At 44.7% G+C, this 25603-nt stretch overlaps 1 protein-coding gene across 3 annotated transcripts in view; it reads left to right on the top strand.

Moving 5' to 3' along the window:
- The window catches only part of LOC120931613 (cadherin-related family member 5-like), a 95790-nt gene that overhangs the window by 33665 nt on the left and 36522 nt on the right, over positions 1 to 25603 (top strand). For all 3 annotated transcript variants that reach the window (XM_040343227.1, XM_040343226.1, XM_040343228.1), the window contains exons 5-6: positions 7545 to 7637; positions 12619 to 12705. In XM_040343227.1, the coding sequence (XP_040199161.1) occupies positions 7545 to 7637; positions 12619 to 12705 (180 nt within the window). The remainder of the gene's footprint in view (positions 1 to 7544; positions 7638 to 12618; positions 12706 to 25603) is intronic.

Below are 25603 nucleotides of genomic sequence, written 5' to 3'. Positions count from 1 at the left end.
CGGCGTAACGTTACCCCTGCTATATGAGGCATACTGAATGTTAAGTATGGACGTCGGGCCAGCGTCGAATTTTCCGTTGTGTATGTCGTTTGCGTAAAACGTTCGCGAATAGGGCTTTGCGTAGATTGAGTTCACGTTGAAAGCATTGGCTTGTTGCGGGTTAATTTGGAGCATGCGCACTGGGATACCCCCACGGACGGCACATGCCCCATTCAGAAAAAACTTCATTTACGTCGGGTCAAGATGTATTACCATAAAACACGCCCCCATCTCATCCATTTGAATTGCGCGCCCTTACACCGACACAGTTACACTACGCCGCCGTAACTTACGGCGCAAATTCTTTGAGGATACGGAAAATACGCTGTAAGTTAAGGCGGCGTAGTGTATCTGAGATACGCTACGCCAGGTACGCCAAGGTACGTGGATCTGGCCCACTGTGTTTTCTGAAATAGTGGGCCGGATTCAAGTAGATTTGCGCATTTATTACGGAGGCGCAGGGCAACGATTTTGCCCTGCGCCCCCGCAATTTTTTTGCGCTGCCCTCGATTCACGGAGCAGAAGCTCCGTAAATTGCGTGGGCGCGCCGGCAAAATGCCCGGCGCAAGCGCGCGCAATTTAAATGATCCCATAGGGGGCGGGAATCATTTAAATTAGGCGCGTTCCCGCGCCGAGCGTAGAGCGCATGCTCCGTCGGGAAACTTTCCCGACGTGCATTGCGGCAAATGACGTCGCAAGGACGTCATTTGCTTCAAAGTGAACGTGAATGGCGTCCAGCGCCATTCACGATTCACTTACGCAAACTACGTAAATTTTAAATTTCGCAACGCGGGAACGACGGGTATACGTAACATTGGCTGCCCCTGCTAATAGCAGGGGCAGCCTTACGCAAAAACCGCCGTACGGAAACGACGTAAATTGCGTACGCAGGGCTCGCGCAACGGTGTGAATCGGTGTTAGTATGCAATTTGCATACTATACGCTGAGCACAACGGGAACGCCACCTAGCGGCCATCGCAAGAATGCAGCCTAAGATATGCGGGCATTAGAGCCTTATGCCACGCATATCTTAGGCTGCAGTCGGCGTAACGAGGTTCCTGAATCAGGAGCACTCGTTACGCCGGGGCAAGTAAGCAATTGCGCTGTGTAACCTATGGTTACACAGGCGCAATTGCTTCTTGAATCCACCCCAGTAAGTCCTCATTTGGGACCTGGAATTCAGGGATTCAGAGAGATTTTTGGGTGGGAAAGAGACTCCAACCTGGCTATGAAGATGCTGGTGCCGCTAATGAGTAATATGCCTGTAAATGCCTTTGTGTGCATTGACAAATTAACACAGAGGAGCTATTACAAGCTTTAAAAAAATGCTAAATGCTGCAACAGTGAAATTTTTTAAGCTCCGTGTGCATGAGGCCTAAAGCCTGGTACACACTGTTTGTTTTTTCTCGTTCAACCCTGCGGGCTGAATGAAAAAATCTGAAGGGCTCAGGAGGAGCCAATGTACTAACTATACAATGTTAGTACACCAATCTCCTCCATTGTGGTAGCTGAAAGCGCTGATCGCTTCGGTCGTTTTTTTCGGTCATGCCCCTTCGACAGAAGCCAGCCCGGCTGCCGTGCACACAGGCCAAATGTTCTATTGAATGGGTCAATGCCACCTGATATTGTACCAGACTTAACTGTTGCACTCTGCTGGGAGCTGCTTAAACATGCTCGGATTGGGTGATACTTCCAGCAGGTAAAAGCCTTGTGCTGCTGAAACCCTATTTTTCCTATTGTGCTGAAGATAAGCAGACTTTAACTACTTGCTGATCAGCCGCCGCAGTTATACGGCGGCAGGTCGGCTCCCCTGCGCGAGAGCACGTAGCTCTACATCACCTCGCGAAGCGTCTCCCCCCACTCATCCCTGATCCAGACGCGCGTGCCCGGCGGGTGCGATCACTGCCGGCACCCGTGATCGCTCGTTATAGAGCGAGAACCGGGAGCTGTGTGTGTAAACACACAGCTCCCGGTCCTGTTAGGAGGAGAAATGCCTGACCGTCTATTCATACAATGTATGAACAGCGATCAGTCATTTCCCCATGTCAGTCCACCCCCCCTACAGTTAGAACACACCCAGGGAACATACTTAACCCCTTCCCCGCCCCCTAGTGTTAACACCTTCCCTGCCAGTGGCATTTTTATAGTAATCCAATGCATTTTTATAGCACTTTTTGCTGTGAAAATGCCAATGGTCCCAAAAATATGTCAAAAGTGTCCGAAGTGTTCGCCATAATGTCGCAGTACCGAAAAAATATCGCTGTTTGCCGCCATTACTAGTAAAAAAAAAATATTAATAAAAATGCCATAAAAAGATTCCCTATTTTGTAAACGCTATAACTTTTGCGCAAACCAATCAATAAACGTTTATTGCGATTTTTTTTTACAAAAAATATGTAGAAGAATACGTATCGGCCTAAACTGAGGAAAATTTTTTTTTTATATATTTTTGGGGGATATTTATTATAGCAAAAAGTAAAAAATATTAATTTTTTTCAAAATTGTCGCTCTATTTTTGTTTATAGCGCAAAAACTAAAAACCGCAGAGGTGATCAAATATCACCAAAAGAAAGCTCTATTTGTGGGAAAAAAATAACCAGCAATAAGGTCTGGGGGTTAAGTGGTTAATTTTGTTGTTTTGTTTAAATTAAGTCGTTTTCTGTTTGCTGCTGAAAGCATTGTTTTGTTTAGCTTTGGAGAAATAAGGACTTCCTGTTTCTTTAAAAACTGCTTTTTTTCGTGTGCTCCTTGAGCACTACCACAGCTTCTAATAACCCCCCAAACTTTTCAATGTGTATATATAAATATGTATTTATATATTGTAATTTTCCAGAATACTGGCACCCAGTGGAAAACTGTGCTCGAAGTATACCCATTTATTGTGCCGAGTTTGTGTTTTTATTATATACAGTCATGTGAAAGCAGACCTCATGGAAATTATTTACTTTTGTAACACAGGCAAATGATTGATCAATATGTATTCACTACTTGCAGATAAAGGTGATAAATTCAAATAAGAACACAAAAAATGCCCTTTCAATTATTTATTTATTTTTGACCTCTTCTATGTATAAAACTCTTTCAGTTGCAATATGTTCATAATTTCATTGCATAAACTTCCCACTTAAAAATGTCCCTATAGAATTTAAATTGGAATTAAATCAGGTTTTTTTAACCACTTGAGACCCGGACGAATATGCAGGTAAAGGACCAGGCCCCTTTTTGCGATTCGGCACTGCGTCGCTTTAACTGCCAATTGCGCGGTCGTGCGACGTGGCTCCCAAACAAAATTGGCGTCCATTTTTTCGCACAAATAGAGCTTTCTTTTGGTGGTATTTGATCACCTCTGCGGTTTTTATTTTTTGCGCTATAAACAAAAATAGAGTGAGGATTTTGAAAAAAAAAATGCAATATCTTTTACTTTTAGCTATAATAAATATCCCCCAAAAATATATAAAAAAAAAATTTTTTTACTCAGTTTAGGCCGATATGTATTCTTCTACCTATTTTTGGTAAAAAAAAATCGCAATAAGTGTTTATCGATTGGTTTGCGCAAAATGTATAGCGTTTACAAAATAGGGGATAGTTTTATTGCATTTTTATTAATAATGGTTTTTTTTACTACTAATGGCGGCGATCAGCGATTTTTTTTGTGACTGCGACATTATGGCGGACACATCGGACAATCTTGACACATTTTTGGGACCATTGTCATTTTCACAGCAAAAAGTGCTATAAAAATGCATTGCTTACTGTGAAAATGACAATTGCAGTTTGGGAGTTAACCACTAGGGGGCGCTGAAGGGGTTAAGTGTGACCTCATATGTGTTTCTAACTGTAGGGGGGCAAGGCTGGACGTGTGACATCATTGATCGTGTTTCCCTATATCAGGGAACAGACGATCAATGACAGCTCCACTGTGAAGAACGGGGAAGGTGTGTTTACACACACCTCTCCCCGTTCTTCAGCTCCTGTGACCGATCACTGGACTCTGGCGGCGATCGGGTCCGTGGGTCCCGTGGCCGTGCTCACGGAGCTTCGGACTGGGTCGCAGGCGCGCACCCGCGACCCACGGCTGGGCATTTAACAATCACGTACAGGTACCTGATTGTGCCCAGCCGTGCCAATCTTTCCTGACGTATATCGCCGTTAGGAGGTCCTTAAATGGTTAACTATTGCAGTCCATAACCCTCAATTTCTTCCTTTTTGGCCATTCCTTGGGGGATTTGCTAATGTGCTTCACATCATTGTGCGGAAAGACTCATTTCCGCTTCAACTTTTGGACAGGTGGCCCCACATTCTTATCAAGAACACTTTAATATGATGCAGAATGTATAGTTGACTCAATAATTGAGGCTGCTGAGGCCCTTAAAGCGGGAGTTCACCCGAAATACAATTTTTAACATTAGATTGAGGCTCGTTTTGTGAAGGGGAATCTGGTGTTTTTTTTAAAATTGAAGCAGTACTTACCGTTTTAGAGATAGATCTTCTCCGCCGCTTCCGGGAATGGTCTTCGGGACTGGGAGTTCCTATTTGATTGACAGGCTTCCGACAGGCTTCCAACGGTCGCATACATCGCGTCACGAGTAGCCGAAAGAAGCCGAACGTCGGTGCTGCTCTATACGGCGCCTGCGCACCAACGTTCGGCTACTTTCGGAAAATCGTGACGCGTTGTATGCGACCGTCGGAAGTCTGTCAGAAGCCTGTCAATCAAATAGGAACGCCCAGTCCCGCAGCCCATACCCGGAAGCGGCGGAGAAGATCTATCTCTAAAACGGTAAGTACTGCTTTGATTTGAAAAAAAACACCCGATTCCCCTTCACAAAACGAGCCTCAATCTAAAGTAAAACGTTTAGTTTTTGGGTGAACCTCCACTTTAAGCAGTAAAGCCATCTAGAACCATAATATTTCCACCACCATGCTTCACAGTTGATATGATGTTGTCCAGAAGTATTGTCTTTGGTGTGTAGCAAGCACATGTCTATTGTTTCTGTGACCAAAAACTATTTTTATGATTGATCAGTCTTTAGTAAATTGTTCCAGAAAGCCTGGTATTTGCCTATATGTTCAATGGCAAACTATAGTCTTGCTCTAATGTTGTTTTTGGACAGAAAAATATTTTTCTTAACACACCTCTCATGCAGGTTGAAATGGTGCAATCTCTTTCTGATTGTTGACGAATGCTTTTTGACGCAGACATTTTGCAAGAAGTTGCAATAAATGTATTGGAGTCTTGGGGACATGTTTTAGTATCATACAAGCTCTTGGGTTGAATTTGTTTGGCTGATCAGTCCTGGAAAATTAGCAGTTGTATGTCTTCACAGTTTGATTAATTTTAAATAATTTGGCAATATTTTTTAATCCCTTGTGAGACTCATAGGTATCCATAGTGTTCTTTCTGAGGGTCTTAGAAAGCTCTATGTATCTTGCAATAATACCATGATATAAAAGAGAATGCCAGACTCTAGATAGTTTAAATAAGACAGGCTCCACATGCATACATAATAGGGATGAGTTTAGGCATCTTTGGACCGGAGTCGGAACCCGCCTGAGATATTCCACCAGGAAGGTGGGCGCCCAAGCGTGGTGAGCAGAGGCAGAGGGGAGGGGCCAAAGCTCAAGTGTACGTCACAGTGCTGCACTGCAGCAAGGACTGGTGTGATCTCCAGTGTCTCGACTCCACCTACCTCCGGGCGGCATCGGCTAAATGCTGACTGGTTTAGATCCACGGCTTGTGGCTACCTGACTTCTCCTCCCCCGCCTGCGGTACGACTGTCTGAGGGACCCCAGATCAGTGGACCACCACTCACTCACCAGAGGGGCGAGGATTGGAATAGAAGGTGACACAAGTGGGGGAGACAGCAATGAAGAAGAAGGTGAAACAAGAGGGGGACAGTAATGAAGAAGAAGCTGACACTAGTGGAGGACAGTAATAAAGAAGAAGGTGACACAGATGTGGGGTAGTAATGAAGAAGGTGACACAGTGGGGACAGTAATGAAGAAGGTGAAACAAGAGGGGGACAGTAATGGAGAAGAAGGTGAAACAAGAGGGGGACAGTAATGAAGAAGAAGCTGACACTAGTGGAGGACAGTAATGAAGAAGAAGCTGACACTAGTGGAGGACAGTAATGAAGAAGAAGCTGACACTAGTGGAGGACAGTAATGAAGAAGAAGCTGACACTAGTGGAGGACAGTAATGAAGAAGAAGCTGACACTAGTGGAGGACAGTAATGAAGAAGAAGGTGACACAGGTGTGGGACAGTAATGAAGAAGGTGACACAGTGGGGGCAGTAATGAAGAAGAAGGTGACACAAGTGGGGGAAAGTAATGAAGCTGACAAGTGAGGGGGTATGAATGTGAAATTTATACACTTCTTAGTACTAGGGTTGTCCCGATACCACTTTTTTAGGACCGAGTACAAGTACCGATACTTTTTTTCAAGTAGTCGCCGATACCGAATACCGATACTTTTTTTAAATGTGTCCCCAAATGCAGCCATGTCCCCCCCCCCATATGCAGCCATGTCCCCCACATATGCAGCCATGTCCCTCTAGCCATGTCCCTCACATATGCAGCCATGTCCCTCTAGCCATGTCCCTCACATATGCAGCCATGTTCCTCACATATGCAGCCATGTCCCTCTAGCCATGTCCCTCACATATGCAGCCATGTCCCTCTAGCCATGTCCCTCACATATGCAGCCATGTCCCTCTAGCCATGTCCCTCACATATGCAGCCATGTCCCTCTAGCCATGTCCCTCACATATGCAGCCATGTCCCTCTAGCCATGTCCCTCACATATGCAGCAATGTCCCTCTAGCCATGTCCCTCACATATGCAGCAATGTCCCTCTAGCCATGTCCCTCACATATGCAGCCATGTCCCTCTAGCCATGTCCCTCACATATGCAGCCATGTCCCTCACATATGCAGCAATGTCCCTCTAGCCATGTCCCTCACATATGCAGCAATGTCCCTCTAGCCATGTCCCTCGATGCGGCGGCGCGATGCGGCGGCAGCGGCGGGGGGGGGGGGGGAAGGGGGGGGCAAGTATTCTATTTAGGTATCGGGGGTATTTGCGCGAGTACGAGTACTCCCGCAAATACTCGGTATCGGTCCCGATACCGATACTGGTATCGGTATCTGGACAACCCTACTTAGTACAATATATTTTCATGGAATTCCCATGACTAAGCTCTGGGTAGTGAAACACCCTGCTTGGCAGGAGCCCAGGCTGAGGTTGTCTCTTATACCACCAGGGATCTTTCCTCGCTTCCTTCCAAAGAAAATCTATCATTAATAATATACGTAATATATACGTAATTTACATGGAACTGCCAATTGCCCGGTGTCATGCTGGCTCTCTTGCTTTAATATTTTGATATTTTGATTAAGAGAAGCATGCAGATAAGGGCTTTTCCTGGTGGATCCGCATTACAGCAAGACAACAGATCAGCAATTATACACATTTCTCTCATAATATATATATATGTCATTTATTTCTAGGTCCAGTATAGGATAATAGTCCAAGTCCTAAATGAAAACGACAATAAGCCAACTTTTTTAGAAGAATCAATATTACCACACAACATCAGTGAGGTAAGTAATATGTACAAGAACTTTTCACGCTTTTCAGTGCTTTGAAGTATTTATACCCCTTGAAATTTCCCAAATGTTGTCATGTTAAAACCAAAAACGTAAATGTATTTTATTGGGATTTTATGTGATAGATAGACCAACACAAAGTGGCACATAATTGTCAAGTGGAAGGAAAATGATAAATGTTTTTCAAATATTTTTACAATTAAATATGTGAAAAGTGTGGCGTGCATTTGTATTCAACCCCCCTGAGGGAATACTTTGAAGAACCACTTTTAACTGCAATTACAGCTGAAAAGAAAAGCGTATCCCCACAATATGATTCTGCCACCACCATGTTTAACGGTGGGGATGGTGTGTTCAGGGTGATGTGCAGTGGTAGTTTTCCACCACACATAGCGCTTTGCTTTTAGGCCAAAAACAGACATTTTGGTCTCATCTGACCAGAGCACCTTTTTCCACATGTTTGCTGTGTCCCCCACATGGCTTCTCGCAAACTGAAAACAGGACATCTTATGGCTTTATTTCAACAATGGCTTTCATCTTGCCACTCTTCCATAAAGGCCAGATTTGTGGAGTGCACAACTCATAGTTGTCCTGTTAACCGATTCTCCCACCTGAGCTGTGGATCTCTGCAGCTCCTCCAGAGTTACCATGGGCCTCATGGCTGCTTCTCCGATTAATGCTCTCCTTGCCTGTCCTGTCAGTTTAGGTGGGCGGCCATGTCTTGGTAGGGTTGCAGTTGTGCCATACTCTTTCCATTTTCGGATGATGGATTGAACAGTGCTCTGTGAGATGTTCAACGATTTGGATATTTGTTTATAACCTAACTCTGCTTTAAACTTCTCCACAACTTTATCCCTGACCTGTCTGGTGTGTTCCTTGGCCTTTATGATGCTGTTTATTAACTAAGGTTCTCTAACCAGAGGCGTATCTAGTGAAAATAGAGCCTATGGCAAGCACTGAAACTGCGCCCCTGTCGAAACATTTGAAACCCATCTTTCAGATAACCTTAACATAAAAAACAGCTAACAAAACTAGTGATATTTATCATCCCTTGTGATACCTTGGGTAGTGACATATCCTCTTTATGGAGAAATCTGGGGTTTATTAGACCCCTGGTCCCTCCTCTGCCCCCCAAGGCCAGGTAAATGCAGAACCAATACTGGAAGTGATGAAATCTTCATCACTTAAGGCCTCAGTTTTCACAGAGGAGAGGGAGAAACCGATGTTCCTCCTTCTTCTTTGTGCCCTGCCAATCCGACCAGATGGAATGGGAGAGCCTGGGAGAACAGGGAAGGGGCTGTAGCTGAACGCAGCAGGGATAGAGCTGCCATTGTCCACTAGCAAAGGTGCTGAAAAGGAGATCCTGCCTATGCTCGGGAGGAGGGAACAAGAGACACTCAGACCCTGGTAAGTGCCTTGCTGCCCAGCCACTCAACAGCGCCCCCTTCATATGGCACCCATGGCACTTGCCATGGCTGCCATACCCTAGATACGCCGCTGTCTCTAACAAACCTCTGAGGGCTTGACAGAACAGCTACATTTATACTGAGATTAAATTACACACAGGTGGACTCTATTTACTAATAGGGTGACTTCTGAAGGCAATCGGTTCCACTAGATTTTAGTTAGGGGTATCAAAGTAAATGGGGCTGAATACAAATGGACGCCACACTTTTCCGATATTTATTTGTAAAAAAAATGTAAAAATCATTTATCATTTCCCTTCCACTTCACAATTATGTGCCACTTTATGTTGATCTATCACATAAAATCCCAATAAAATACATTTATGTTTTTGGTTGTAACATGACAAAATGTGGAAAATGTAAGGGGTATGAATACTTATTCTAGGCACTGTATAAAAGTGTAGTCAAGTACACATGATGTTTGACAAGTGGTAAGAATTCCCTTTAGATGAGATATACATAAGATAAACTGGGTGGGTAAAGATTGTCCTGTAAAGGGTCTGTCCACATAATTTACACTTCACATATGGATGCTATTAGGATAAACTACCAACTGACTCATGTTCTCCAGCATAGAGATCTCCCTACTACATTCCCTTAATCTGTCCCCCACTCGTTGGATAAGGCCAAAACCCTGGAGAATTACTTACATAGAAAAAGGCCCAGCCCATTTGTGTTTACACAACATACAGTGCCTTGAAAAAGTATTCATACCCCTTAAAATGTTCCACATTTTGTTGTTACAATCAAAAACTTAAATGTATTTTATTGGCATTTTATGTGATAGACCAACACAAAGTGGCACATAATTGTGAAGTGGAAGGAAAATGATAAATGGTTTTTCAATTTTTTTGCCAATAAATATCTGAAAAGTGTGGCGTGCATTTGTATTCAGCCCCCCTTTACTCTGATACCCCCAACAAATTGATTTCAGACGCCACCTAATTAGTAAAAAGAGTCCACCTGTGTGTAATTTAATCTCAGTATAAACACAGCTGTTCTGTGAAGCCCTCAGAGGATTGTTGGAGAACCTTAGTGAACAAACAGCATCATGAAGGCTAAGGAACACACAAGACAGGACAGGGATGAAGTCCACAGGACAACCATTAAGCCTCGTACACACGATCAGACATCAAACAAACTTTCCCTTGGATTTTTGTCCGAAGGGAGTTGTCCGGTCACACCCATAGCAAACACACGCGCTGACTTTTTCGGCAACAAACACGAAAGTAGTGACTTTTCAACGTACTGACCAGGGGTCAAGTCCTGGGGAATAAAGTGTGGGAACTCCCACCCAAGATCCACTCCCCCACCAAAAAAAAAAAATGATACGCTCATATGCATAATTACTAAGGCGCATGTTTTTTTTTTTAAAGCAAGTTCTTTCTAAATCCCGCGTTAACTCGCGGCAGACCTCCGCAATGCCTCCTGGGAACAATGACAAAAGCTCCCAGGAGACATTTCGGCATTGAGGAAGTGACGGAATACCCGCACACTACCCGATGAATCCATATACAGGAAGCGGGCAGTAACATAAAGAATTACTATGATTCGCCTGCCCATGACAGTTAGTCAAGCTGAGCATCGCCGCTCAGTGAAGGATTGGCTTTGGTGGCCTGGCTGCTTTAGTCCTGCAAAGGGAACTGCGTTCCTGCTGTGAAAAAAGTGCAGGAACTCCGTTCCCACGCGTTCCCGCAGGACTTGAGCCCTGGTACTGACGAGAGTTTAAAAGAGGAAGTTCAATTTTCCGGCGTCACCCTTTGGGCCCTTCTGCTAATTGAGAGTTAGTAGAGGTTTCGTCTGTATGCATTCGCGATTTTCAGTTTCGTGTAATTTTGTTTGTTTCTGAACGTCCGTTCGTCAAGCAGACATGTTGCGCAATGGGGTGGTGCTAACTTGACCCACAAAAAAAAATGTATAAAAATATGTTTGATTCATATAACCAAAATACACTAATCCAAAGTAAAGACATTTGTTTTTACTCCGTCAGTATCACCAGCAAAGCAGATTTTAGGTTCCATTCACATCTAGGCAGACAAATTCGCGGCGTTTTGTCCAGCGAATTGCGGCAGCAAATAGTGGCGTTTTGTACCGCGATTTGCGGCGACAAAACGCCGTGATTGTTCGCCTAGATGTGCCCCTAGATGTGCCCCTCTATGGAGATGGTTCTCGAACGCCGAAAGCCGCCTGAAAAAAAGGTCCGGGACCTTTTTTCAGGCGGTAGGCGGCAGGCGTTCGGCGTGGAGATGTGAACCATCTCCATAGAGGGCAATGTCTTTTCATCCCTCTGGCGGCAGCGGCGTCGCACTACAGGCGACAAAACGCCTGGATGTGAATGGGGACTTAGTATTATCACATTATAAAGAAGAAGAGAATTAGCTGGATTGAGGTAGATGCGCGCATTTTTACGGCGGCATAGTGTATCGTATTTACGCTACGCCGCCGTAAGTCAGAGAGGCAAGTGCTGTATTCACAAAGCACTTGCCTCCTAAGTTACGGCGGCGTAGCGTAAATGGGGCCGGTGTTAGCGCGCCTAATTCAAATGAGGATGAGGGGGGCGTGTTTTATGTAAATGGGTGGTGACCCGACGTGATTGACGTTTTTTACGAACGGCGCATGCGCCGTCCGTGTACATATTCCAGTGTGCATTGCTCCGAAGTACGCCGCAAGGACGTATTGGTTTCGACGTGAACGTAAATTACGTCCAGCCCCATTCACGGACGACTTACGCAGACGACGTAAAATTTTCAAATTTCGACGCGGGAAACGATGGCCATACTTAACATTGACTAGGCCAGCTATTTGTTCGACTAACTTTACGCCGGAAAAAGACATACGTAAACTACGTAAAAAAAATGCGCCGGGCGCACGTACGTTTCTGAATCGGCGTATCTAGTCATTTGCATATTCTACGCTATGTGCTCTTTCAAATAGGAACGCTAGTTTTACTAGACAGAACGCTACCGGCTTGTCTTTGCTTCTGAGCATGCGCGTTTGTACTTTGTACAAAAGTCCGATTGAAAAAATCCATCGGTCCGTTTTCATCGGATGAACCGATCGTGTGTATGTGGCATTACTGTAGCAATAAGTTGCTAAATGTTGCACCTTCATTAAATGTAACCATATTGCTATACTTAGAGGCTCCTCTCTTCTCTTTTATTCTCAGTTGTGACATGACGCTACTCTCATATGAAGACATTGCTTGTATATCAAGGCAAAATGTATTAAAACATTTTGCTTGTCTTGCAAAACGCTCTCAAACCAAGTTACTCTCAAACCAAGGTTTTACTGTAATACCATTCTGCTAGCATTCTGAGTTAAAATTGTGCCTTTAATTTGGATCTTTAAATTAAAGGCATTCAAGATACCAACAATAATTTACAAAGCCTAACCTAGTCACAAAATACCAACCAAATCTTATAAAACACTGCATAAACTGTCAGTGCTATATAAACCCTGTATAATAATAATAATAATAATAATAATAATAATAATATTCTTCTCTACAGCTGGCAGACATAGATTCGGTAGTATTTACTGCAAAAGCTGTGGATCGGGATGGAGATACGTTAATGTATGTCATTGACCGAACTATGGTGAGTACCGTCTGCTATTTCCTAAAGCTATATAAATGCATTATTAAACTTGCTCCTTAATATTTGCACTGCAAATACATGTTTTACAGTCAAGTATGATAATTATTGGTTGAACTAGATGGACTTGTGTCTTTTTTCAACCAGACTAACTATGTAACTATGTAAGTTTGAAAATAAAACTGGTCACCCTGGGGAAACAGCCACTTACGTATCCCTAATTTTCATCTTGGCATTCATGCAGTAGATAAATCCCTGTGGTTGTCAGTTACTTTATTTCTTGGACTAGCTCTTAAATGGAACCTTTGCAGTAATCGTTCAGAAGAGCCCTTTCTAGAATCTTTGATATGTGTTCCCTGGTTCCAGTCCACTGTAGCCTTGCCCACACACTGTGGACCATAAGAAGAAAGTTAAACGCCACCAAATCAAGTCACCTGCAGTCCCACCCAGATATACAATGAATAGACTGATTGATAAGGCTTCAAAACTGTCTAAAATGTTTTCAAGATAAGTGCCCATATTTGTATGTATAATGCCCTATCTATTTAAATAAATAGAACTATCAAAAACGTGCCTGTGCCTCTTCAGAGGGTCAAGTCATTGCAGTGGTGGTTTTGGCTGAAGCATGCATCAGTGCAGTTGGTACAGTGGCGAATAAAGTGGGGGCATGTAGGATAGAGCAGAGAGGGATTGCAGAGTGAGGAGCATGTGGTTCACCTTTGGTAGTTAGAGTGTTGAGGGGTAAGGTGGCATGAAGGCGAATTGATGGGGAGAGTTCAGGCATGGTAGTATGAAGAGGAGTACAAGCATACAGACACAGTGCCAATGGGGGAAGGGGGATCAGGGCCGGCCTTAGGTGTTCAGGCGCCCTGTGCGAGCTAATCTTGTGGCGCCCCCCCCCCCCATCTTCACCCCCTCGCCCCCTGGTCACCTAAACATACACAAAGAGAAACTTTGTAACAAATAATTTGTTTTAATAAGCAAACAGAAAATGTAAGTGCGTCTCAATGGACCAAACACACTGAGTCCTGCAAGCAGCATCTTTGGAGCAGCTTTTGGGCACTGAAAAAAAGACGCTCCAAAAACGCCCCTCTCCATTGAAATGAATTGAAAGCGCTGTAAAAACGCCTTACCCTTTCACACTGAGGCACTGCAAAAACGCCCTAAAACGTTAGGGTCTTAGTGGTGCTTTACCGGCACATTGGGGTTGCAGATGAGGCTTCGCTTGAATAACGCCTCAATAACGCTCGAATAACACTCAAATAACAGTTAAGCCTTTAATTGCCCTAGATCAGGGGGTCTCCAAACTGCGGCCCAGGGGCCAGATGTGGCCCTTTTCTTGATTTTATCTGGCCCTTGGGACAATATTCATCTTCTGACATAAAAAATGGGGCACAATTCCTCCTAATGACACCAACAATGGGGCACAATTCCTCCTAATGACACCAACAATAGGGCACAATTCCTCCTAATGACACCAACAATGGGGCACAATTCCTCCTAATGACACCAACAATAGGGCACAATTCCTCCTAATGACACCAACAATGGGGCACAATTCCTCCTAATGACACCAACAATAGGGCACAATTCCTCCTAATGACACCAACAATAGGGCACAATTCCTCCTAATGACACCAACAATAGGGCACAATTCCTCCTAATGACACCAACAATAGGGCACAATTCCTCCTAATGACACCAACAATAGGGCACAATTCCTCCTAATGACACCAACAATAGGGCACAATTCCTCCTAATGACACCAACAATGGGCCACAATTCCTCCTAATGACACCAACAATGGGCCACAATTCCTCCTAATGACACCAACAATGGGGCACAATTCCTCCTAATGACACCAACAATGGGCCACAATTCCTCCTAATGACACCAACAATGGGCCACAATTCCTCCTAATGACACCAACAATGGGCCACAATTCCTCCTAATGACACCAACAATGGGCCACAATTCCTCCTAATGACACCAACAATGGGCCACAATTCCTCCTAATGACACCAACAATAGGGCACAATTCCTCCTAATGACAGCAACAATGGGGCACAATTCCTCCTAATGACACCAACAATAGGGCACAATTCCTCCTAATGACACCAACAATGGGGCACAATTCCTCCTAATGACACCAACAATGGAGCACAATTTCCTTCTAATAACACCAACAAAGGGGCACAATTCCTCCTCTTACTGACACCAAAAAACGTGGCATTGTTTACTCCTGCTGATACCGGAACATTTTTGCTATTTCCAGTGGCCACAGTCCGGCCCCCTAAAGTCTGAAGGACAGTAAACTGGCCCTTCGTTTAATAAGTTTGGAGACCCCTCCCCTAGATGATTAACCCCTTGCCAGCCAGTGTCATTAGTACAGTGATCACTGTATTAGTGTCACTGGTTCCCACAAAGTATCAGATTGTCAGTCACAATATCGCAGCCCTGTTATAAATCCCTGATCTCCGCCATTACTAGAAAAAAAAAAATCCATAAATATATCCCATAGTTTGTAGACACTTATTAGGATATTTTGTACCAACAACATTGACCTAAATCAGAGGTCTCCAAACTGCGGCCAGGGAGCCAGATGTGGCCCTTTGCTTGCTTTTATTCCGGCCCTTGGGTACAATTCCTCCTACTGCCACCAATGATGGGGCACAATTCATCCAATGACACCGATAATGGGGCACAATTTCTCCCAATGACTCCAATGATGTGAAACAATTTCTCTCAATGACACCAATGATGGGACACAATTTCTCCTGACAACACCGATTATGGGGCAACCATTACTCCCATTGACACCAATTATGGGGCACAATTTCTCCCATTGACACCAAAGATGGAGCATGGTTTTTCCCCACTGACATCAGGACATTTTGTACTCCAAATGGCCACAGTCTGGCCCTCCTGAAGCCTGAAGCACAGTAAACCAGCCCTTTGTTTAGAAAACTTGGAGACCCCTGGCCTAAATTTATGAAAAAAACGTTTAAAAAATTGGATATGGTATATAGCAGAAAGTAAAAATGTATTTTTTTCAAATTTGGTCTTTTGTTAAAAAATAAAAATAAAAAATAAAACACGGAAAAAATTTAATAACGCAGAGGTGATCAAATACCACAGAGAAAAAAAAATACAAATTTTATTTGTGTACAGCGTCGCATGACCGCGCAGTTGTCATCTTAAGTTATGCAGTGCACATCGCAAAAAATGGCCTGTCATGGAGGGGGGGGGGTAAATCTTCCAGAGGTCACGTGGTTAAACCGTGAATTTTTTTTGCCCAGAGTTTAATTTATACTTCAGGCAATAAACCTGGGGTGTCACAAACATGAAGTGATCCTCTGTAGGAGTTTTCCATATGACAGAGGTGCAGACATAGCCGGGGGTACATGGTACCAGTACAGGCCAATTACAGACTGCCTGAAGTATAAATAAACTCTGGGCAAAAAATTGGACCTCTGGAAGATTTAACCCCCCCCCCCCCTTTCATGATAGGCCATGTTTTGCTATGTGCGCTGCTTAAAGTGGAGGTTCACCTAAAAAAAATTATCATTGCATTTTGGCTATTTAGTAGAATGAGAATCGGTGTTTGTTTTTTAAAAATGCTAGCGGGACATACCTTTTTCTATAGATGATCAACGCGGCAAATAACAAATAAATATATAAGACATAAAAATCAATAGTACCCTACTGGATATTGCACCCAAAGGCACCAGTGCTGCAAATATAGAAAATTGTGCGAACAAAGCAAGATAATTCCACATGCAGATAAAGTTCATTAATGCTGTAGCAATATCCAAATAAGATGCCCCTGCTGGGTACTGCAACCAAATGCACCAGTGCTGTAAAACATCTAAATATGTGCAAATATGGTGAATAAATAGATACACCAAATATATTTCATAGGATAATAAAGTTCCTCAATAAAGTGTCCTTTTTTGTGTTTCACATCCCACATCAATGTGTCCAAGCAAATAAATACATCAAACAGATCCCAGCGGTGATAGAAATGAATATATGACGGTGTGATCACTCCATATGTACTAACAGCTCACCTCACATCAAGACCTTTGATTTTTTACAGCACTGGTGCTTTTGGTTGCAATATCCAGTAGGTTAAGGTTGTCTTATTGTATTTATTTGTTATGTGCACATTCACTTGAACTTTATTGATGTATTTGATCTGTATATAAGGAATTTTTTTATTTTTATCAGTTTATTCTGCTTTGTTTGCACATTTTTAATTATGTGCAGCACTGGTGTTCTTAGTTGTAATATAACCCAGTAGTGTGCTAATGATCTCTGTTATGGGTGTACCTTATGTTTTTAGCACATTCATCTGAACCTCTTGTGGCACTGAATTAGGGATAGCCACACAGTCACTACAAGTCCCAACATGTCCAGGACTCCCCCTTTCCCATGCTGGGTTCCTGTCACTTCCTCACATATGGGATGTTCTCAGTACAGGGGGGAGTCCAGGGAAATCTCAGCCCCCCTCAATGTATAGAAGCCCCCCCAGCCATGTCAGTGTCCAGGCTGGACTTTAGAATGCTTCAACTCCCTCCACAGTCCACATACACCCCCCCCCCCTGCATCTGACCTCTTGGTGAACTTGCTTGCAGACATTTCTCTGGCTCCTAATGGCTCCAGCTTAATAGGATGTATCTCCAGCCGGACCCCTCCATGACTGAGGACAGGTGAGGGTGGTGAGGGGAGGGGGGCAACGAGGGATGTGAGGAGAGATAGGATCGCACTGACTTGCAGTGAGAGATGTAAGAGGTGGAGGGAGCGGAACCAGCTCACAGAGCAGCAGGGACAGGGAGAAGACACACGCTGCTTGGAGACAGTCTGGATGCGATGTTCTATGGAGAGCTGATGGCCCGCCCATTCAACTCAGACCAATCCCGTGCGATGGGAGTTGTCTGTCACATTTTCTTTTATCACAGTCCCTTCCCTCAAGTGCCCTGGCGAGCTGTGACAGCCGCACGGCGCCCCGTACTGTCCAAGGCGCCTTGTGCGATCGCACAACCCGCACAACGCAAAGGCCGGCCCTGAGGGGGATGCTGGCATAGTAGTGTTGGGGAGGAGGTTAAAGGCTCAGTGGTGAGTGGCACATATGTGAGGAGCTGTAACTTCATATGCATTTCTCACTACCAGTACCTGAGATCAGTGAAGGGTTGGTGGTGTGAGCTGCCAGGTCAGAGATTACAGTGCTTGTCTAAGCTGAAACAAAAGCCAGGGGGATAGAAAGTTGGTAGGAGTTGACTGGGACACAATTTAGAAGGCCATGTCCCATTGCAAGACTCGGGAACCATGCTGGATGAGCTTTCTGCTGGGTGTAGCTCAGGGCTCAAGTCCTGCAGGAACGTGTGGGAACGGAGTTCCTGCACTTTTTCACAGCAGGAACGCAGTTCCCTTTGCAGGACTAAAGCAGCCGAGCCACCCGAGCCAATCCTTCACTGAGCGGCGATGCCTAGCTTGACTCACTGTCAGGGGCAGGCGAACCTTAGTAATCCTTTATGTTACTGGCCGCTTCCTGTATATGGATTCATCGGGTAGTGTGCAGGTATTCCGTCACTTCCTCAATGCCGCAATGTGTCCTGGGAGCTTTTGTCATTGTTCCCAGGAGACATTGCGGAGGTCTGCCGCGAGTTAACACGGGATTTAGAAAGAACTTGCTTAAAAAAAAACATGCGCTTTAGTAATTATGCATATGAGCGTATCATTTTTTTTTTTGGTGGTGGAGTGGATCTTGGGTGGGAGTTCCCACACTTTTTTCCCCAGGACTTGACCCCTGGTGTAGCTGTTGTACATAGTGCTAGTCTACATTTAAATATAGATGTTACAGCACATGCATAATAGCAACACAGTGTTATTACCAGAAGTGCTACTACTGTGTGTGTTCCAGTTAGAGAGGGCCAATCATAGTGGACTTGTACCATGTGATAGCTGTGACCAATCACGGCATCGCAGTAGTAAGCAGGGTTTTAAAATGATACCTTTGAACAGTGTTAGAGATTGTTTATAACAGTGTTCATCACTGTAATAAGCAATCAGTTTGTAAGCCCTCTGATCCCTCCTGTATTGAATTGTATTGTGACTGTACTGTCTTCCCTGGTGTTGTAAAGCACTGCGCAAACTGTTGGTGCTACATAAATCTTGTATTATAATAATAATAATAATAATAATAATAATAAGTAAAAAAATCCTGATCACTAGTAGTTTGTAAAAAAAAAATGTAAATATAAATGTTTTAATTGTAAGTTTACATTTTTTTTGACACACAAAGTCCCTAATCATCGCCACACCACCCATCCTGCAGTATATGACAGTACCTAAAACAAAATGTGAACAAAAAAATGAGTTTTTTCTTAGTTTTCCCAAAAGATTGGGACAAAAGTTTACAACTTATTTTTTTTTACCATGCCTCTTACTAAATACCTTAGGACAGGGCTCAAAATTTCAAGTCCTGAGCTACTAGCCAGGCCTCAAGAGTTACTCGCCACCAGTTGCCCCACCTAATTCATACACTGCCCTGCGCCTAATTGCACCCGTAAACACGCCCTCATAGATTATCTCATGGAATGACAATGTTTTATGCAGAATCAAGTTACAAAATTAAAATACCAACAACAACTTTAACAAAATGGGACAGGGCACTGGGGGCAGACCAGAGGGACAGGGCACTGGGGGCAGACCAGAGGGACAGGTCACTGGGGGCAGACCAGAGGGACAGGTCACTGGGGGCAGACCAGAGGGACAGGTCACTGGGGGCAGACCAGAGGGACAGGGCACTGGGGGCAGACCAGAGGGACAGGGCACTGGTGGCAGACCAGAGGGACAGGGCACTAGAACTGGGTCTCTTCCCCATTCTCTTGCTGTTTCCTCTGCAACTCCCATCCATCCTCTCTCTCTCTCTCTCTCCCATTCATCTCATCATCAGGAGCCTGTGTGTGCGGCTCCACGCTTGCATGTCCCCACTTCCCCCTTTTATTCAGGCTGGCAGAGAGGAGAGGAGCTGCAGCACAATCCAGCGCTGAGATCCACACAACTGCACAGCCATTGACACCATAGCACAGCGCACACTGACAGCGCACAGCACACATTGAGACCAGTCTGTTCACAGTGCTCAGGCTAAACTGTTGGACACTTACATAGAGCACAAGGAGAAGGAAACTGCACAAACTAGAAGGCTGCCGCTCTCATGTCAGGGCAACTTTCAGTGAGCGCTGCACCAGAGTGGTAATTTTTGCAATCCTCTACCTCACTCATTACTTTCTGCTCTCCAGCTACATTGGTCTTGGCCCGGGGGAGGGGGGCAGGCTCAGAGAGGTCATACTGTTAGGTCCCATGGCTTAATGAGAATTGTAAGGAGAGCACCTGTGTACTGCTCTGCCTGTGCGCGGCTCAACAGACTACTTTTCCCGAGTATGCACCTTTCCTCTTCGGCCGCCAATCTCATCGGAAACTCTAAAGCCCCGTACACACGACCAGTTTCCTCGGCAGAATTCAGCTTCCGACCGAGTTTCTGGCTGAATTCTGCCGAGAAACCCGGCCGTGTGTACACTTTCGGCCGAGGAAGCCGACGAGGACCTCGGCGAGGAAATAGAGAACATGTTCTCTATTTCCTCGTTGTTCTATGGGAGAACTCGGCCCGCCGAGGTCCTCGGCAGCTCCAGGACTGAACTGGCCGAGGAACTCGATGTGTTTGGCACGTCGAGTTCCTCGGCCGTGTGTACGAGGCCTAAGTGTAGGCACAGATTGGAGGGAGATTGGTCATGCAGCCCTGTCATCACTCGCCCCCAGCTTAAATCCACTCGCCAAATGCTAGTAGGCGAGTGGAAATTTTGAGGGCTGCCTTAGGATGTCTACTTTCCAAAAAGTTGTTATTGTGGGGGGGGGGGGGGTATTTATACTGTCCTGGCATTTTAGGGCCTCAAAAAATTCAATAGGCCATCAGTAAATTAGGACAATTTAAAAATATATACCATAGATTGTGGACTCTGTAACTGAGTAAATAATATATGCTAAAAAAAAATGACCAAATAAATATAGCAGAACACATTTTGGCCCAAATGCATAGAGAAAGATTATTTATTTGCAACATTTTTTAACAGAAACTAAGAAAAAAAATGTTTTCAAAGCTTTTCGGTATTTTTTCATTTATATACTGGTAGTAAAAAATACAAACGAAAAAAAACTGTGGTTATTAAAAACACCCAAAGAAAGCTTTATCTGTCTCATAAAATAATTTGTCTACAGGGTTTCTGTTTTTAGAAAACATATGTTTTGGGGGTTGTAAGAAATCTTAAGGTCTAAAATGTGCATTTAACATGCGTGCAAGAAAAAAAGATGGCATTGACAGTAAAAGGGTTAAATGTTACATTTCAGAAATTATCAAGAAGGTCTTTACAGTTGTTTTATACTCTGAAATAAAGCAAATTGTAACACAAATGATATACTTGAGTTACTTTATATACAGTAACTATGTTGCCAGTACTATTACACTGTATCAAACAGGACTATCAATTGCAAGAATACTATGGTGGTGTTGGACTCCAGTAGCAAAAAGTCCAGACAAGCACATTTTTTCTCACCTCCTTATGATAAGATCTTTCAGACTATAGTCATTTCTGACTAAGAAACTTCAGCAGTAGTGTTGTTGATGCATTACCTGATGATGTACTGATGCTGGTGTCTGGTATCATCATTATAAAGTTGTCTAAGGGCTTGTTCCATAATGTGGCTAACATAGCTGCTGCTCTGAAAAGAGATCTGTGGTTGATCACTTTTCAGACGGCATGCAACAGGTGGTAAAAAGGCAATGTATCACCTCCTCACCACTTGTTTTAAATCTCCAAATTCTGTACCAACACACCACACCTGCATGCATTGCACATGTAGCGCCCTGCTCTAGTAAGGCTAAACTTTGGTTTTGGCTTCACTGCACTCAGTGGAGTGGTGATCTGTTTTTTTGGTCTGGTCAGGTTTCCTTAAAGGGGTTGTAAACCTACGTGTTTTTTCACCTTAATGCCTCCTATGCATTAAGGTGAAAAAACGCCCCCCAACCCGGCTTTGATGCGCAGCCCGGCTTTGATGCGCAGCCATTGGCTCCCGCCGCTGTCAAATCCAATGATGCAGGCGCCGAGGGGCAGGGCTGAGTCATACACTCAGCTTCTATGGATGCCGAGTGTATGACACAGGACAAGGTAACCCCCTCGGGAGAGAGCTTCCCAGAGGGGGTTATCTAATGTGGGGAGGAGCCACGAGAGCTGGCGTGGGACCCCAGAACAGGTGGATCGGGGCCACTCTGTGCAAAAGAACTGCACAGTGGAGTTAAGTATGACATGTTTGTTATAAAAAAAAAGGGGGGGACCTTTAGGCCTCGTACACACGACCGAACATGTCTGCTGAAACTGGTCCGCGGACCAGTTTCAGCAGACATGTTCGGTCGTGTGTACGGCCGACCGGACAATTTTCCGGCGGATCGGACAGGTTTCCAGCGGACGAATGTTTCTTAGCATGCTAAGAAACATGTCCGCTGGAAGCCTGTCCGTCGGACATGTTCGGTCGTCTGTACGACTTACCGGACATGTCCGCTCGGCCGAAAGCCCTCGCATGCGTCGAAGTGATTTGACGCATGCGTGGAAGCATTGACCTTCAAGGGTCGCCGCGTCATCGTCGCGGCGACGCCGCGGCCACGTCACCGCACTGTCTGTCCGAACGGATTTTGGTTTGATGGTGTGTACAACCATCAGACCGAAATCTCCGAGCGGACATGTCCGATGAAAACGGTCCGCGGACCGTTTTCATCGGACATGTCCCCTCATGTGTACGAGGCCTTAGTGTCACTTTAATCTTAGTGGTTGATTACTCCTGCCTGTCTCTGGAAGATGCTTCCAGAGAACAGAGTAGTAGGACCAGCCATCAAGTTATGAATATTTATCTGCTCCCAGCCAATTCCCAGGAGGGGCACCCAGAAGGAGGCTGTGGGAGAAGATGTTGGGTAGGCTTGTTTAGAGTGTTCTTGTCCTGGGGCTACTGCCCCTGGGATGCAGCCTGTGTACTTGAGTTGCTGTTTGGGCCTCAGAATGTGTTTGGCTGAGGGCCTGAAGGAGATCTGATTGACAGACATTTGCTGGAGGGTGTCACCTGTGGTCTGGACCCTTTCTTTCTCACTGTAGAATGTCACATGGAGGCTGGGTTACAGACAGCTGTCCTTGGACTTTAAAAGTAAGACTTTGATCATGGATCCCAGGTGTGCATGTGCTTGGGGATGCAAGTGCCAGAGCTGGCTGTAAGGACTGGGACTGCTCACATAGAGTTCCAGATTGGTTGGCCATTCCCTTCTTCCACCAGCAAAGGCTGGATATGGCTACTGTTTGTCTTCTTTCTAATTTCTGTTGACGCTTTGGAGTTTCCAGCAACCACACCCCTCTCCATGTTCAAGTTTTCTGCATCAAACCCATAAAAGGACCTCACCTAGACTAAGCCTATATTTGACCTTAATGCCTCCTATGCATTAAGGTGAAAAAACGCCTTGCAGTTTTCCTTACCTGAGCCCCGAATTTCTGCGGGCGCATCCCCGCCGTCCTTCTCTCCTTGGAGTCCCGGCTTTGATGCACAGCCATTGGCTCCCACCACGTCGCATATACTCCCTAAGATACGTAGGTTTAATGCTTTCGACGTGAACGTAACCTACGCACCGCCCCATTCACGTACCACTTACGTAAACAACGTAAAATTAGACGGCTGTTGCGACGTCCATACTTTAACATTGGCTGCGCCTCATATAGCAGGGGTAACGTTACGCCGGACGTAAGCCTTATGTAAACAGCGTAGCGGGTGCAAGTACATTCGTGAATCAGTGTATCTAGGTCATTAACATATTCTACGCGTAAATATACGGAAGCGCTCCTAGCGGCCAGCGTAAACCCAAGTACGACGGCGTACTAACACTTACGTCGGTCGGAGGAAGCTAGAATTCAGGCGTATCTAGCTACCAGAATGGCACGCATAGAAACGACGGCGCAGCTTTCTACTTACGCGGCGTATCTATAGATACGCCAACGTAAAAGAATGCTGAATCTAGCTCTAAATATATTGGCCGCAGCATGAGTACAGCCCCGATCAGCTGCATTGGTTTTTTTTTGGGGGTGGGTGATCAGGGGGCTCTAAAACTAAGGCTCATCCACATGCTTATACTCTACCCCCACTTCTCGTTTGAATGAGCCCTAATGCCTTGTACACACAACCGGCATATGTATGCTCTATAGCAGTTTTCCCGACGAGAAAACTGCCCGCAAAGAAATTAGAACCAGCTCCCGTCATGATTCCCGGCGGTCGCTAAAACCGCTTGTGTGTATGCTTTTCCGAGGTGGAAAAAAAAACATGCATGCTCAGAATCAAGTATGAGACGGGAGCGCGTGTTCTGGTAAAACTAGCGCTCGTAATGAAGATAGCACATTCGTCGCGGTGTGACGGATTAAAAAGCACGAAGACTGAAAAGCGCAAATCTTCTCTCACCAAACTTTTACTAACACGAGGATCAGCAAAAGCAGCCCAAAGGCTTCCCCTTTATGGTCCCGTCGTACGTGTTGTACGTCAGCGCCATAGGCGTGCGCACAGGGTGTGCCGGGTGTGCCCAGGCACACCCTAATCACCCCATGCACATTAGTGTTATTGCTCTGTATAGCAGCAGGAACATGGGAAAGATCTCCCTCTTACCAGCTCTGCCATAAGAGAAGTATTTATGATCTTCTCTTTCACTATGCCGGCAGGGAGATCAATGTGCCAGGGTTATATATATGTAGATACATACACAAGCGTGTGTGTTTGAGCTTAAGGGTGCACAACCTAACACAATAGGCTGCGCACACCTATGGTCACCGCGCTTTGGTTGGGTGGGATTTGGAATGATCGTCTGTATGCAAGGAAGGCTGAAGAGGAATCACGTCAAGAAAAACAAAGTTTTTTTTCCTGACAGGAAAACCGGTCGTGTGTACGAGGCATTAGGTTGGCAATATTGTACATCACATGACAACAGGAATTATGCTCTCTAATAACACCAAAAGACAACCTTTGTTTTCCTGACAGCCAGACCAGTTTCTATTCTGTACAATAGAGATCAGGTTTATGGGCTAAATTCCAAATTTGTGTCAACCCCCACAAATTACTAAGACCTACCTGATATCTGATACCACTGCATTTTACACAGTGAAACAAGATAGCATAAAAGTAAGAAAAACCTTGCAATCTCCTATGTTTAACTGTGTTCCACTTTCTTAGAAAAAGAAATGCTAGCCACATATCTGCTTCTCTGGAAAGAGGAAGTAAGTAAAAACGTATTACCATATGTCAGAAACCTGCATATAATGAACAAACCCATCTGTCTTTGAGTTTTAGGTCAGTTATTCTATTTTAGGTAGACAGGAAAATAAGATGTTTAAACTGTCCTGTAAATGTGCCCATAAACTTGTAACTTATAACATCAGAATCAAAATAAATGAATGTATTGATGGCCCAACTGGTTTATTCCTACATTGTACCTACAGTATAATAATAACTAACCGATCTGAACGTTCAGTGCCTGGGTTGCAGGAGCAGTATTAGGAATGGTAGTACTGCATACACAGGCAGATCACTGAGGCACATCTGCTCTCTCAAGCCCTGTACACACGGCCAGGATTCTCGTCAGGAAAAAAGCGTTGTTTTTCCTGATGAGATTCCTGGCAAGATTTTCTTGCCGGCCGAGTGTACACACGTACGATTTAAAAGAACTGCCGTTCTTTTGAATGGCGCGAACGCAGTGACGTCATCGACTACAACGAGCACATTCGATGCTGTCGCCGCCATCTTGCTTCACCTTACCTATGCCTTGAAAGCT

The sequence above is a fragment of the Rana temporaria genome, chromosome 3 (genome assembly GCF_905171775.1).
Source record: "Rana temporaria chromosome 3, aRanTem1.1, whole genome shotgun sequence".
Classification (NCBI taxonomy): Eukaryota; Metazoa; Chordata; class Amphibia; order Anura; family Ranidae; genus Rana; species Rana temporaria.
The sequence above is the reverse complement of the archived record's forward strand: the minus strand, read 5'-3'. Positions and strand labels throughout refer to the sequence as shown.